At 29.5% G+C, this 14,502-nt stretch overlaps 1 protein-coding gene across 5 annotated transcripts; it reads left to right on the top strand.

Annotated features, from left to right (window-relative positions):
* The first annotated feature begins 50 nt into the window (after positions 1-50).
* On the top strand, positions 51-14,490 carry LOC145744850 (uncharacterized). Of its 5 annotated transcripts, XR_014281242.1 has the most exons (16): positions 52-398; positions 497-603; positions 734-851; positions 1,245-1,298; positions 1,441-2,053; positions 3,018-3,495; positions 4,527-6,102; positions 6,830-6,970; positions 7,541-7,646; positions 7,800-7,925; positions 10,130-10,223; positions 10,971-11,085; positions 11,235-11,261; positions 11,960-12,058; positions 14,127-14,256; positions 14,408-14,490. XR_014281242.1 is itself a non-coding variant. In XM_082562806.1 (15 exons), exons 1-15 carry the CDS (start codon positions 348-350, stop codon positions 12,568-12,570), a joined length of 3,834 nt encoding a protein of 1,277 aa, XP_082418932.1. In that variant the 5' UTR covers positions 54-347; the 3' UTR covers positions 12,571-12,872. The 5 variants fall into 5 exon arrangements, 4 of the variants coding, with proteins under 4 accessions (XP_082418934.1, XP_082418932.1, XP_082418933.1 ...); XM_082562806.1 differs by lacking the exons at positions 14,127-14,256; positions 14,408-14,490 and adding an exon at positions 12,442-12,872 and having other exon boundaries at positions 54-398; XM_082562809.1 differs by lacking the exons at positions 14,127-14,256; positions 14,408-14,490 and adding an exon at positions 12,442-12,872 and having other exon boundaries at positions 55-398; positions 3,279-3,495.
* The last annotated feature ends 12 nt before the right edge of the window (positions 14,491-14,502 follow it).

Raw genomic sequence — 14,502 nt, 5'->3', positions numbered from 1 at the left:
TAGAAATGAGCTATAAAAAGCAAACAGCGGAATTTTAAATATAGAACAGTTCAAAAATTAAAAGAGTTTTTACCCGTAGTCTTGGCAACGCATAAACTAAAAACACGTGGTTTATTAAAACTAAAGATTGTTAAAAATTTTATTACCTGCGATTGCTCGATAAAACGTCGAGCAATTGGGTAAAAATTCCGTAGTACTAAATTAAAATGTAATGCAGAAAACTCAATAAGAAAGGCAAAGTAAAATGCTAAATATGATGTTAATAATATGCGAAAATGCGAAAACAAAACGAATGCAAAAGTCACAACAAATATGCAATTTTTAATTTGATTTAAAGAAGCACAAAGATGAAGTATCGTGGAGATTCTGCAGAACAACGTCGTCCACTGTCTGATAACGTAAGTGTTGTTTTTTTTAAACGTTTAGTTATAACTTTTTTGGTATTAAAGCAGTAAAAATTGATGCACAAAAAGTAGAAAAATATTTCATTTTTCAGCTTGTTGACCTCCATGTCTCAGTTGTTCCTATGGAGCACTGGGTGGAAAGACTTAACTACGCCAGTCACCAAATTATTGGAGAAACTTTTTCTGCCGGATTTTTAAGGTTCACTTTAGTAATTTTAAAGTTTTTGTACATTACATCCATCACTTTAAACTGATAATTTTCAGCGATAACAACTCGAAATTTTAGGTGTACAGAACCTGTTAATAATAATTTTTTGTTGTATTTTTAGAGTTTTTCCTGACACACTAGTTTCCAACTTAAGAGATGAAATTAAAGCCCAACTGGGTTCTGATATTCTACCACAGGAATATGTTTTCTTAAAGCATGTGGGAAGATGTTTAGCTTTGGTAATTAGTTTTTTAATTAAACTATTATATTAGTATTTGTATTCAAAGTAAGCACATGCACCGATGGTTTATTGGATTAATAAATATTTATAATCACATGAGTAATCGCACTTTAGACTTATTTTAATCTACTTTGGGCTTTTGTAATTTAACAAATGTAAGCACAGGTTATGGTAGGACAAAAAGCTTAAATCTGAAAATTAAATTAATATAATTGTTTTTCTGAGGATAAATGTTTTTATTTAGTTTTGTGTATTTGTTTTTTTTGATTGTTTAAAGTCCTATTTAATTTCAATTTCTTTGTTTACCATTTAACACGATTTCAATATTCCAACATTAAATTAATTGAACCTAAAAAAGTTGAATAAATTTACAAATTTTTTTTGTTTTTAGGTTCGACAAAAACAGGAATTGGAATTAAAAGTTAAAAATTTTTTGCCCCCACATGTAAGTATTTTGTGATATAAGATTGTAATAAACAACAACTTAGATTTAAATACTAATTTGTTAGTCTCAGTCGGAAATTTAAACAGTCTGTATATTTTCAAATATCTTTTGGAGCTTTTAAAATATAATTAAAATGTTTCAGAGCATTATGCCGGAGATTTTTGTTCTTCCTGGTAAACCAACAATGTACACTTACTCTGTTCTTCCCCCGATCAAACCTAGTATTCACAACACAATAAATGATGGTGACATCACAGTTAAATCTGACTTTCACCGCTCTCAGAAATATGTTGATTCTTTATCGGCAAGTTATAATAATACTCCACAACCAGAGCATGAAAATTTGAAGAAAAATGCAAAAGATTCTAAAAAAAATTCGGTTCCGTTGCCAAAATCTGCACATAAAAGTCCAGCAAAGTCTCAAGTTACAAATTCGCAGCGAAAAACTGACTTAAAACGCCAGAAAAGACATGTTAGCGGAAAAAGTAGTTATGAGAACGAACAAAACATTGTCATACCATCAACAGAAATGGTGACTAATATACGACGTGGTCCTACATCACCTGGCCAGGCCTCAGATGAATTTGGAGGAATGGCACAAAAAGATCACATGGCACATGTCACACAACAGTCACAACAGCAATTCAATGACCAGAGCCCAAGTTTAGCGAAGTCAACTTTACATGATGGGCCAAAGAAAAGAAGAGTAAGATACAACATGCCCAATAATAATCAATCCAATGCTTCTTCACAAGGTGAGAACTTGTTTTTTAATCTGAAAATGCTGACAGCATGGTGTAGTGGTAAGAACACTTGCTACACCACACATGAGGTCGTGGGTTTAATCCCTACTGCTCTCATGCTGTAGCGCCCTTGAGTAAGGCGATATAAACGTTATGAACTCCTGCTGAGCCAGCACTTAATCAGCAAAATAATTACCGGGCAATTATAGTCTTTATAATATCCCAAACTGCCACAGGCAACTAAGACTGGGTCGGAGTAACTGATGTTACTTTATGTTTAAGTCGCGCATTCGACTTTCCCACATCGAAGATAAAGATATACAAAAAAATATATATATTTATTTACATATTTGTTTATTTTGTTACTTTTATTTTCAGTTATTTTTTAATTTTGGTATTGTGAATTGTTACATTTTCATTTAGTTTGAATTTATTTTTGTTGCCTTTATTTTCTTACGAAAATATTATTTTAACTAAACCTTAGGGGAGGTAAGGCATTGTATAAACTTACTTACAATAAAAACCAGTTAGAATGACAATAATATTTTCCTAAACCCTGATTTAGATTTTCAAAAACATCTGTACAAATATTTTTGTATTCAACATTACCAGTCTTTGGTTTTAAATCAACATTGTAAAGTTAACGAAATTCTTGTTTCCATTGTAAAGATTTTGTAAAAGCAAACACTATAATAATATAAGATTTGGTGGTTTTTTTTTTTATAATGATTTTTATTTAAACATTATTGGTTTAAAAGTTTTACAAAGTCAATCTTTGTAAGTCTTTTGTCAAAAAATTTGTCTGTTTGTGAGGGTTTAAGGCATAAAAAAGAATTTTATGTCATTTTAAAATTAAGTATAAATAAAAATATAATTTTAACCGAGTTTTTGTTACATTTTATTTATTTATTAACATTTTTGCATGCTTTTTGTTACAAAAGTTTTAACACGAAACTTTTGTTTTTTTTAACTCTAGAATTTGATGATTACAATTTGCATGATAACCATGTTGCCAATGGTTACCAACCTGACCCCAAATTCTCCCATTTTAACCCCAATAATAACCCCCATAATCCCAATAATAAAAACACATGGCAAGAATACGATAAACATTCCTTAAAAAATGAACAAAATTTAACCCAATTAAATCCCCCAAACCGAGATCATTTTGACGATTTTAGGGATCATTTTGACCCTGTAGAAAGCCCCAAATTAAGGGTAAATTTTGACCCCACAGGTAACCCACAAAGTTTTGACCTAAAAGCTCGGGAAAATTTTCATCCACTTGGTGACTCGGAAAGCTCAAGTGTACGAGCAGAGTTTGTGACCTCTAATTACCCTAAGGGGAACTTCCCGGGTGTAAAACCCAACAATACAAACGATGATTCGGGGTATGTGGAAAACAGTGACTCAGATGAGTTCACAAATCAAGAATTTGAAAGAATTGATCAAAGGTAAAAAAGGTTTTTAACTTTTTATTTAGATGAAAACTTAATTATTTTGTTGGTTAGCTTTGTAATTAATTTATATAAAAAAAATTTTTTAAGTATAAATAACAGTTTTTGTCTTATAAAGCCCTTTATATTATAACGTTTAATATTTTAAATTAAAAAATATTTTATATATTTAAAAGTGGTTTTGAAAAGGTTCTTATAAATCTTGTTGATTTATTTCCTAAAGATTTAATTGGTAAAGTAGGTTTTATTTTGATTATTATTTTTGAACAAATTCCTGGTATTAATGTTAAGTCAACGCACTTTATTAATGTATCAAACACTCTGAAATAACAAAATTTTATTAAGTTCAAACAAAAACCTTTTTGAAAGCATTTTAAGTAGCTATCTGGGTATTTGAAGTGGCCATTTATTTGTTTAAAATTTTGTTTAATTTGAGACCACTCTGTGTACGATGTTAATACATCAAGTGTTCTTACTAAACACTTCACTTTAACACACACAATAGGGCCACCAGACTTTAAAAATTGTTTTTCGTGTCCCTTGAAAGAGCGTTGTTTAACGTGACAATATTTGAATTAAACGCAAACCAAAGTTTCCACAACTTTTAGGATTAATTAAATTTCGTGGGAAAGAGAAAAAAATGTTAAAACGTATACTTGTTGATTGTTTTAAGTCAAAACCAGGTGACTTCTTGTTGCCATGGTTACGGTACTTGTTATATTTTTGTTTGTCTAGAACCAGAGCTATCTTTACAGAGCTCCAAAATTACGCAATTTCATGAAATAATTTTCAGATTTTTAAACATTCTTATCTTCCTTTCATTTTTCTATACTAAAGGTGTAAATTATTAAATTTTAATTCTTATTATTATTTAATTATTCTTCTATATAAATGGCCAAAACATTATCTTATTTTAGGGTTTTATTTTTAACTTTATGTAATGATATTGAAATTTTTGTTTATATTTAAAATTTGTACTTTACCATATTTTTTGACATATTTAATAATTAAATGTTGTTTATATTCAGATCTAAGATTTTAGGAGAGAAGGGCAATTCCCAAATCAATCAGCAACAAAATAACAGGGTATGGCAACTCAATAATGATCTTAACACACAAAACAATTTAATTCCACAAAATAAATCAAACGAGTTTAATTTTAAGCAAAATTTTGAACCAGATTTAGATATTAATTTAAATACCAAGGAATTTAAAAATCAAACTGATAATCCTTCGAACAATGGTGAATTATTACATCATAATTCAATTAACAATTCGAATTATGAGCGGCAGATCAACCCACCTTTAGAAATATTCGACAGAAATCACGAAAACTCTTTTAACCAACACGAAGAACAAAATAATTCTGATCCACCAGATATTAATGAAACTGGCTCAAAGTTGTCTTACAGGTTATCACAGCAAGGTTACCATGTAAATAACAATGGGGAAAATGAGCAGAACAACTATGAGGCTCAAGAAAACTATGAGTATCAGGAAAATGCGAGATATTCCGATGATGATTCGGATGAGAGTAATTATGAAAGTGAAGAAAATGATTTCCAAAACGAACTTAGAAGTTTTATGCAAACCCAGTCTCATGATTTCGTGATCAATCATGAAAATGATCGTGATGTTAGTCATTCACATGATTTTGTTCATGAAAATCGTGAATTAACTCATAATTTAAGTCATGAAAATGATGAGAGGAATCAACACCGTGATGAGAGTTATGAAGAAGGTCAATTTTATGAAAACAGTAAGATTCCTCACGATGGTATCATGAAGCATGAAAACAGTAACTTAAATCTCACACATGATAATCATCATGATAGCGCAAATGAATCACATGAGAATAATGTCATTGTGAATCCCTCTCAAGCTCTTACAAACTTTTCACAAAATCACGAAACAAATCATGATGAAAACTCACAACATGAAAATATTGTTGATAATGAAAGTTTTAAAATTCATGAAAACCATGATACAGTTTATCACGATGAAATTCACCAGACTCATCATGATGTTCAAGAATCCCAAAATGAAAATCTTGGCGTGAGTGTTGATCACGAATCACATCATGACTCCAATGAATCACAGATCGAAAACAACAAGAGTCAAACTAATAATTTTATTGAAAACACTTTAAATCCAAACGGAAGCACTGATGTTGAATTTAATGATGTCACAATGTTGCCACGACAATCTCTCGAAGGCGTTGAAGTGGAACGTCGTGAATCTCTTTCTGGATCATCTGAGCGAAAAGAAACTCCAGTCATGGTTGTTGGGTTTGTGACATCACAATCGATTGCTGATAACCCACTAGAGGGAGATTTTAATCAAATTGAGGATAAAGTTTCAAGGGGAGCTCCTGACGGAATGCCGACTCAACGAAAAGTGAACACCGGAGGTGATAAAAAGCCGGGAAAGGTTTATCCTCAACTTGACGAGGAAACAGCTACAATTAAGGACCAAGTTTCTATGGTTGCCATCGACAATGCAGATAAGAATATAACAGTAGAAAACTCTACCGTGATTGAGGATAAACTAGAAACAAATGTGGTCTCTGTTGAAAATCAAGTGGAAACCCTGGAGAATGTAAATGTGAGTGGAAATCTCATTAACACCATTTTAATTTCATTGCAAATTGAAATTTATATTTCAATCATAATCAACATTTCAAAATAACAATTTTGAGTTTATAACAATAAATATTTTTTTGCTGATTAACTAATTGATTTAACAAACAACATATTACATAACCCATTTATTTCATTAGCTTTTATTTTGTTTTAATATATTGGCGTTATTATTTTTGCAATAAAAAAATGATGTCATTTAATTTTAAAATTTTGCATATAATCAACTTCAATCAATTATTTGCATTTTCCTTAACATTCTTTTGATTACTTTGTTGATTTTTCTTGATTTTTTTGTTAACTATTTTGTTCTGCATTTTTACTAATTGTTAATTATAAAAATTGCTGTTTTTTGATTTTTGCATTGCATTTTTTTTTATTATAACAAATTTGATTTTATAATAAAGTTTAATCAACTAATTTTCAATCAAATTAATATTCATTTTTAATTATTAAAATTTTTGATTTTCATTTTTAATTCATGAAATATTTAAAGTTTGTTTAATATTGCAGTGTAATAAACATATTTTAAATAACAAACTACTTATTTATTCATTAAAACATAAATTGTTAAAATCATGAACTTTTTTATTATTTTTATAAATTTGTTAACATTTATTTAATCAATATTACATTTACTTACAACTTTTCTGGTTTTTACGAAACTTTAATTTATTTTTTAATTTTTTTAGACTCAGCCCCGTAACCAGCCAACCGTATCCAACCCACCTACCCACCCAAGCCCCTCCCCAATTCGAATTCCCCAATTTAACAAACCAGCAGTTGAACGACAGAATGATACCCCGTCTCCAGATGCACCCAAAACATCCAGGGTAATTACCTTTTGGTTAATTTTAGTAACATTGTTAGGACAATAACAATAAAATTGTTCAATGTTTTTTTGTTCATTTTATTTATATAATTATTGTTACAATTATTTACAATATTTAAATAATTTTTTTCTGTTGTATTTGATTTAATTTTTTAAGTATATTGACTTAGTGTTATATGCTTACACATTACACTTAAAAGATAAGCTTCTTTTTAATTAAAAGTAAGGTAATCTGATTAAAAATTAGAAAGCAAGCTCCTGAAAAGATGTCAAACTAATGAGTGTAAATATTATGTGTAATATCAAGTTACAATATATTCATTTTAAATGTTTTATCCACTCTTCTTACAAGCTTAAAATATATTTATATAAAAATATATTTAAAAAAAACTTAAAATATATTTAACAATATTAAATACCTATATACACTATTAGGAATTAAAACCCAAATACTAAATTGTGAATATTGTTTTAGTTGTGCAAATTTAACTTAAAATTTGTTCTACTTTTTTCAGTTTTAATTATATTCTAAATTGATATTAGTTTATTTTTAAGATTTTTCATTATTTAGAAAACAACAGAAAACAGAGTTTCCAAAGAAGTTACTAAAGGTACAGCTCGTATTACAACAGTAAGTCAAAAAGGAGAAAATGGAGTAAGACTTGGCAGCCCTGATCGTAAGTTTTACCCCATAAGATACTCTTAAACTCCTTTTTTTTCAATTTAATACTTAACTTAATTAGATTTCAGAGTTAAATTTAGTAGCCCATTGCACCAGCACTGTTTTATTTAAATTATAACTAAATTTTTAAAACTTTTAAATTTTTTAGGGTCAAAACTATGGAATGACCTTCAAAGAATTAGGGGTGAGCGTCGAACCTCTGAGAAACAACGTCAAGACTTGGTTCGTCAAGCCAAGGTCACGACCTCCAAAATGAACCAAAAACGTACTTCAGGTAAACACATAGTCTTATATTCATCACTCATTTTTTACTACATTATTTCACTAAAAAAGAGAAAAATTGTTAAGCTTTAGTTTTAGTTAGTTTTTCAGATTTTTAGCAACAGTTTTTAAAAAGTGTATAAAAACTTTTTGGATAAAAAATTAGTAAAACAATAAGATTTATAGATACAGGATAGACCACCAAGTAGATTTTAGTAAAGATTTATTTATATTTAATAAGTTTAACTTATTTATAACCATAGTGACGGCCCAAATGGAAAAAATGTTTCCTCAAATTCAAACAAACAACAAAAAAAAAACACCAGGACCAGGAGAAAGATGTTTTGCGCCTGGATGTTATTATGTTTTTCATACCAAGCAGGACAAGAAGCGACATTTTGGACTCGTTCACCGTGGACTTAGTACGGGTCAATGGCAACAAAGGGGCAGGAGAGGTCCATTTTGTGTTAGAATTTAAAATGTTAAAAAATGATTCAGTTTTAAGGTTTTAGGAAAGAGGAAAAAACACCATAAAAATTAGGTTGTGGGTTATTTAAAAAAACAATTTGTAGGCATTAAAAAGGGGTTTATTTTATGTTAGAATTTACCTAAAATTAGGTTCTGGCTTACTTTAGATATCTTAAGGTTCTAGATATTGGATCACAGTTAAGATAATTTATACAAACATTTAACAGTATTTTAAATATCAGGAAATACGGTTCAGAATTTTTGTTGTTGGATAAGTCAGCACAGTGTTTAAATATTTAACCTAGTTACTATTTTAAGAAACAAAATTGTTGTCAGTTTGATGTTGGGTTTTAAAGGTTAAGAAAACTGACATAACATGGTCATTCAAGCAGAAATATTTTATGTTTTTGTGACCTCATAATGGTCCGGTTATATTAAATTACTTTAAACATGGTTTTTAAGATGTATACTTTCAATGGAAGCATGGTGGCTTGTTAATTTTTTTGTATTAATGTACTTGTTTTACCCCAAATAGTTGAATTTTTTATGGTTAAATTAGCATAAATTTTTAGTGTTTTTTTTAATTGTTTTGTAATATTTTTTGGCTCCCTTATTCAGGTAAATAAACTCATATTACTTGTGTAGTCTATGACCTTTAAGTCGGTATTAACAAAATGATGTTTACGGTATAAACATTAAACAGCTGATGTTATTTGTTAAAAATAATTCAATTTGACGTCCGTAGTTCTTTAATAATGCGCTGGCTCTTTCACTCTCTTTTATTTTTGTAACATAAACTGTAATTGTAGATTTTTAAAGAGTTACTTTATGTTAGTGACATGTAAAAAGGCTTTAGACAATAGAAAATACCTGTTTGATTTCTTTTGTGATGTCACAAACAACGTGTTCTAACCGCACGCGTGTTGACATATTACCAGCTCCCAAAACAATGGTAACATGTAACCTAACCCCACCCTTTAACCTGAGTGGATAAGTTGTAATATGCTTAAGGTTAAAACGATTTTGTTCTCCAAATGCTTGGCACGCCCTTTGGAATTAAGTGTAGTAGCTTTTTGCTGGTTTGTTTACCTGCAATCTTATATGCTTTCTAACAACTAACTGTTCTTTTTATACACTGTGTTTTTTTCTTGCAGTTGCATTTTAAGATGTTTGGTATAGTAGTTGCTTTAAACTTTTAAAAAGGAACAGGGATATGTATGTGATAATGACTTCTGTAAATAAAAATTGTAATATGGTTTTACCAATAATGTTATTTAAGATAAAAAAACTTTAATTTAAGCTTTTGTTTAGATGCCAATGACCTTACAGAAGCAAGTGTGACACAACAATTGAGAAAAAGCATAGTTGAGCAAAACAGCCCCTTACAGAAAGTTAACACAGTGCAAAGAAACGTTAATGTAATACAGCCAGTTCAGGGCAAAAAAGTCAGATTTAACTCGTCACGAGCTAGCGCTAGAGTTCCATCTTTATCCATGGGCCCAAAACAGTTTAAATCATTGTATTTACTAGATGAAAAACAACCATGTTGTAGAATTAAGCCTGCACCTTACAGATTTCGAATAACAGATGCAAATATAAACAACTTTGACTGTTTTTCTTATTACAGAGTTAACTAATTATGTTTTCAAGCCAATTAAATTAATGTTTAACAATGCAAGGTGTGTGTTTTTTAGTTACTATTTTCTCAGAAAAATATAAATATTAACTAAACTAATTATAACATCCCAGTTCGTGATATGTGGAAAAAGAAATTCTTTGAAGAGAAAAAAAAGACAACTCCTCTGGAAGAGACTTGCAAACGTTTACAAGTTGAGCTTGATACGTAAGTGCTTTAAGCAATGTTATTGGTTACTCTAATATCTTGAACTTGGGACTGGGTTGGGGTAATATCATGAGGGTAATAATATCTTAAACTTGTACAATTTAAGACTGGGTTGGGGTAATATTATAAGGTCAATAATATCTTAAACTTGTACAACTTGAGACTGGGTTTGGATGATATCATGAGGTCAACAATATCTTAAACTCGGGACTGGGTTGGGATAATATCATGAGGTCAATAATAGCTTAAACTTGTACGATTTGGGACATGGTTTGGGTTACATCATAAGGTCAATAATAGCTTAAACTTGTACAACTTTGGACTGGGTTGGGGTAATATTATGAGGTCAATAATATCTTGAACTTGTACAACTTAGGAATGGGTTTGGGTAATATTATGAGGTCAATAATATCTTAAACTTGTACAATTTGGGACTGGGTTTGGATGATATCATGAGGTCAACAATATCTTAAACTCGAGACTGGGTTGGGATAATATCATGAGGTCAATAATATCTTAAACTTGTATAACTTGAGACTAGGTTAGGATTATAACATAAGGTCAATATTATCTTAAACTTGTACAATTTAAGACTGGGTTGGTGTAATATCATTAGGGAAATAAATCTTTAACTTGTACAACCTAATTCTGGGGTATATTATTAAATTAATAACATCTTAAGACTGGGATGGGCGAATTCTAAATGTTTAAATTATAGTAAAACATATATTTTAAACTTTTTTATAGAACCCACCAACGTTTAGTTTCTGCAATGGAGGGGGGAGTACCTCGCGTTGCGCAGCAGCAACAACGAAAGTTCCCGTCAATTTTGCCTCACATTGGGAAAGCACCTTCTATAAAGGTAATATAATAATTTAATGTAATTATTTTGTACATTTAATTATATTTTTTTGTCTTAATTCTGTTAAAATTTATACTAGTTTAGGATTGTATGGTCTATTCTTGATTTTAAATTAAAATAATCATGTTTTAAACCAATATTTATACCAGAACACAAAAGATGCCCAGAATCTTAAGGTAAAAACTACGTTTAACATAGAAAAAATAACATTTTTAACATAGAAAAAATAACACTTTTTTAAAAATACAAAATTTACCGAAAAAACTAAACATACTACAAATATTAACCAGTCTAACTCACAAACCTATATAACCTTAATGTGGAAAAATAATAAGCATGTTTCAAAGTTACTCAAAAAATAACTTTTTTATTAAAATCATAACAGTTACCACAGAGAATAATTTTTTTTGGTTGAAAATTTAACTTAGGTTGAAACAGGGAGATCAAAAACTTTGGAAGTTCGACAAATTATTTTTGATATCGATTACAAACTAGCTTTAATAAAAGCTAGGACGGCTATATTTCGGAGAAGTAAATTGTAGAATGACGTCATCGCTACGTCACACAGCGCTCATGATAAAAGTCATTTACTCGTGACATCATAGCGCTTATTTATTACGTCATCATATTGCTTCTAAATTATACAAAAAAAACATTATTTTTTTAAATAATGTTTTTATATTTTGAATATGGCGTCATCTATACATTGTCAATGACGTCATAATTTCAGATATAGCATCGCGCAAGACTTAGGCATGCTTGCAATAATCACTAATTGTCAAAATACTTTCCGTCAAAAATATTCATTTTAATGTTAAAAAATGGCTTGAATTAATTGTATTTGTGACGTTTCTAATGACGTAATAATGTACAGCACAACAGCAAGATACAAGTGACTCGACTTCAACACAACATGGACAACTTAAGAAGAAAAATCGAGGACGCAAAAATTAAACTTACTGGCGAAATAAAGGTGAATACTGATTTAAGATTCATTAACTACTTATGTAAGAATTCAATGTGTTAACAATGCTTTTAACTTTAAATTGCTGGTAAATGATGTGGTACGTTGCGTTGTTTATAATGTTTAAGATGGGCTTTAACAACATAAATATATCACTTTGATCGGTCATTTTTACTCGGCGTTATTTCAACTAAACAACCCTGCTTTTATGTTATCTTAAGTGATGGGTTTTTATTAAGAAACTGGTTTGCTTGTCGGGCGTATTTAAGCTATTCTTAAAAGCTGGGTAAACAGTCTGAATGGCGTGCTCGGGGTACGACTTTAACTTGTATCTTTTTGTATCATAATCTGTTACCTTTTCTACAATAAATAATTTTAATAATTTTGCTCAGCTACGCCACCAAGCGGAGCAACAAGTTAAGTCTGTACGACAAGAACTTCTAGCTCGCAAGATCCAAGCTCACCTGGCTTACCGAAAGTCAATTAGAGGTCACGCTTACCCTATAAGGTCAAAAGTGTGACGTCATCAACTTTAAACTTGTGACGTCATTTACTCTCGATGTAAAAAGTAACTGTGACGTTACATTTTGTCTACGCATGACCAAGCAATTCATTTTAAAGTCGTATTATTTTGTTAATTGTTTTGATGACGTCATAAAATAAGGTAATGATGTCATAGTGTATATGCATGACGTCACAAGGTGTTTTTGTAGGTTTTTTGTTTGACTAAAGTGTTTCTATCTTCACTGTATTACTGTACAAAGCACAAATATTCTTTTTCTGCACAAATTTTTATTCCTTTCAATAAATTATATTGTTCACACTTTTATTTATGTTTCGAGCACTTTTATTTAAGCATGGTTCAGTTAAATTAAGTTAAAATGGTTTAATTTTGGGGTTTAAACATAAATTAAAAGGTTCTTAGCACGTAAATATTTTTAGTTGGTACAAATATTTATTCTAAAGGTTGTTAAAAAGTTTTGCATATAACTTTATAATTTAAATTCATGGAATGAAGGTAATGTAAAGAGGAATTTATTTTATTACATTCTTAAAAAGACGAAATGGTAGTAAATCCAAAGGCATTAGTTTCATATATTTATTTAACAAATAAACTGCGTTTGGCCCTAAACATTCTTTAGCCTCTTTTTTAACTTGCAAAAATCCGAATGCGTATGTAATAATAACCTTTTAAGTTTAACTTCAGTTACGAATGAATGATTATATAGGCAGGTTTGTGCCCGTTCATTCGTAAAGAGTTTTTTTTTAGATTATCTCTGAAGCAGGTTGAAGGTAAAAAATTTAAAATTAAATATATTTTAATGCACCAATGTTTACATTATATTTGAAGTTGCATTGTAAAAGTTTGTTAAGCTTAATATTTAACATCCCCCACTTAATAATTAATCTTTTTAGACCCTGACATAAACTGCAGTAACTATTTATTTGTTTGCTATGGTAATATAATTCGGGTATGCAAACATTTTTCACTAGCCCCATAAAGTTTTTTCAAACAGGTAGGAATGTAGATCACGAATTTAAATCGTTTTGCGCAGTCGATAGGTGCAGCTTAAGTGCATAGCAATATACGTCATTGAAAAAACTATGATTATAACTTGCATATGCGTGTAATTAATGTTTAGTTAGGCTTCGAGTGACTTAATCAAGTGTTAAAATTGTAAATACGCAATATTAGGTCGCGGTGTCGGGTAAGGTAACAATATACAACGCTGGGTTAAAAAAAAAACTTGGCATTTCATTGTATTTCAATATTGTGAAAAGATAATATTACAAGTTTGCTTTTGTAAAAAAATAAGGAACTTTGTTATATTTGAATAATATAAAAAGCTGTAAAGTTTATATTACCAACTTGGTTCTGTAAAAAACAAAGAAAATTTAATACATTCGAACAAAGTAAAAGGCTTCAAATTTGTATTAAAAACAAGTACTAGGTAGACGAATGTATAAAGGACATTTCATTGTATTTTAATACTTTAAAATAGCTGAAGGTTATAATATACAGTTTACCAAAAATTTGAGGTTTTTTAAAATTTAAAAATTTAACTTTTATTTAAAGATTAATAAAGTAGAAAAAAATGAGCGCAGAGTTGTCAAATGTTTTTGTTGGAACCTTCATTCATTCACTCGATGATAATGATGTGAAAATCGAGGGAAACACTGCACTTGGGGTCACTGTCAACGGAGAGGTGAAATATAAACTGAAAAATTAAAAAATAAAAAGATTATTTAAATGTTTGTTAATTTTTAAGAATAAATATTGGCCAATCATCAAAAAGTCAAAAAAACTTTTAAATCAATTTTTTAAACTTAATTTTAAATCATTTTTCATCTTTTTAGATCGCTTTTATTGAGAATGAATCAAATTTAAAAGAATTGAAAACGAAATATCAATTTGATGACGTCATCATAACAAGAATGACTGAAAAGTGAGA

The sequence above is a fragment of the Corella eumyota genome, chromosome 3, assembly GCF_963082875.1.
Source record: "Corella eumyota chromosome 3, kaCorEumy4.1, whole genome shotgun sequence".
Lineage (NCBI taxonomy): Eukaryota > Metazoa > Chordata > Ascidiacea > Phlebobranchia > Corellidae > Corella > Corella eumyota.
This window is presented reverse-complemented; position numbering and strand designations above follow the sequence as displayed.

What these genes read in the sequence shown, in the direction of transcription:
- LOC145744850 (XM_082562806.1), top strand. Translation starts at nt 348, where the DNA reads ATGAAGTATCGTGGAGATTCTGCAGAACAACGTCGTCCACTGTCTGAT. An exon ending in AAAATTTTTTGCCCCCACAT is followed by an intron (nt 1,299 to 1,440) that starts GTAAGTATTTTG and finishes AAAATGTTTCAG; the next exon opens with AGCATTATGCCGGAGATTTT. An exon ending in GGAAAGCACCTTCTATAAAG is followed by an intron (nt 11,086 to 11,234) that starts GTAATATAATAA and finishes TATTTATACCAG; the next exon opens with AACACAAAAGATGCCCAGAA.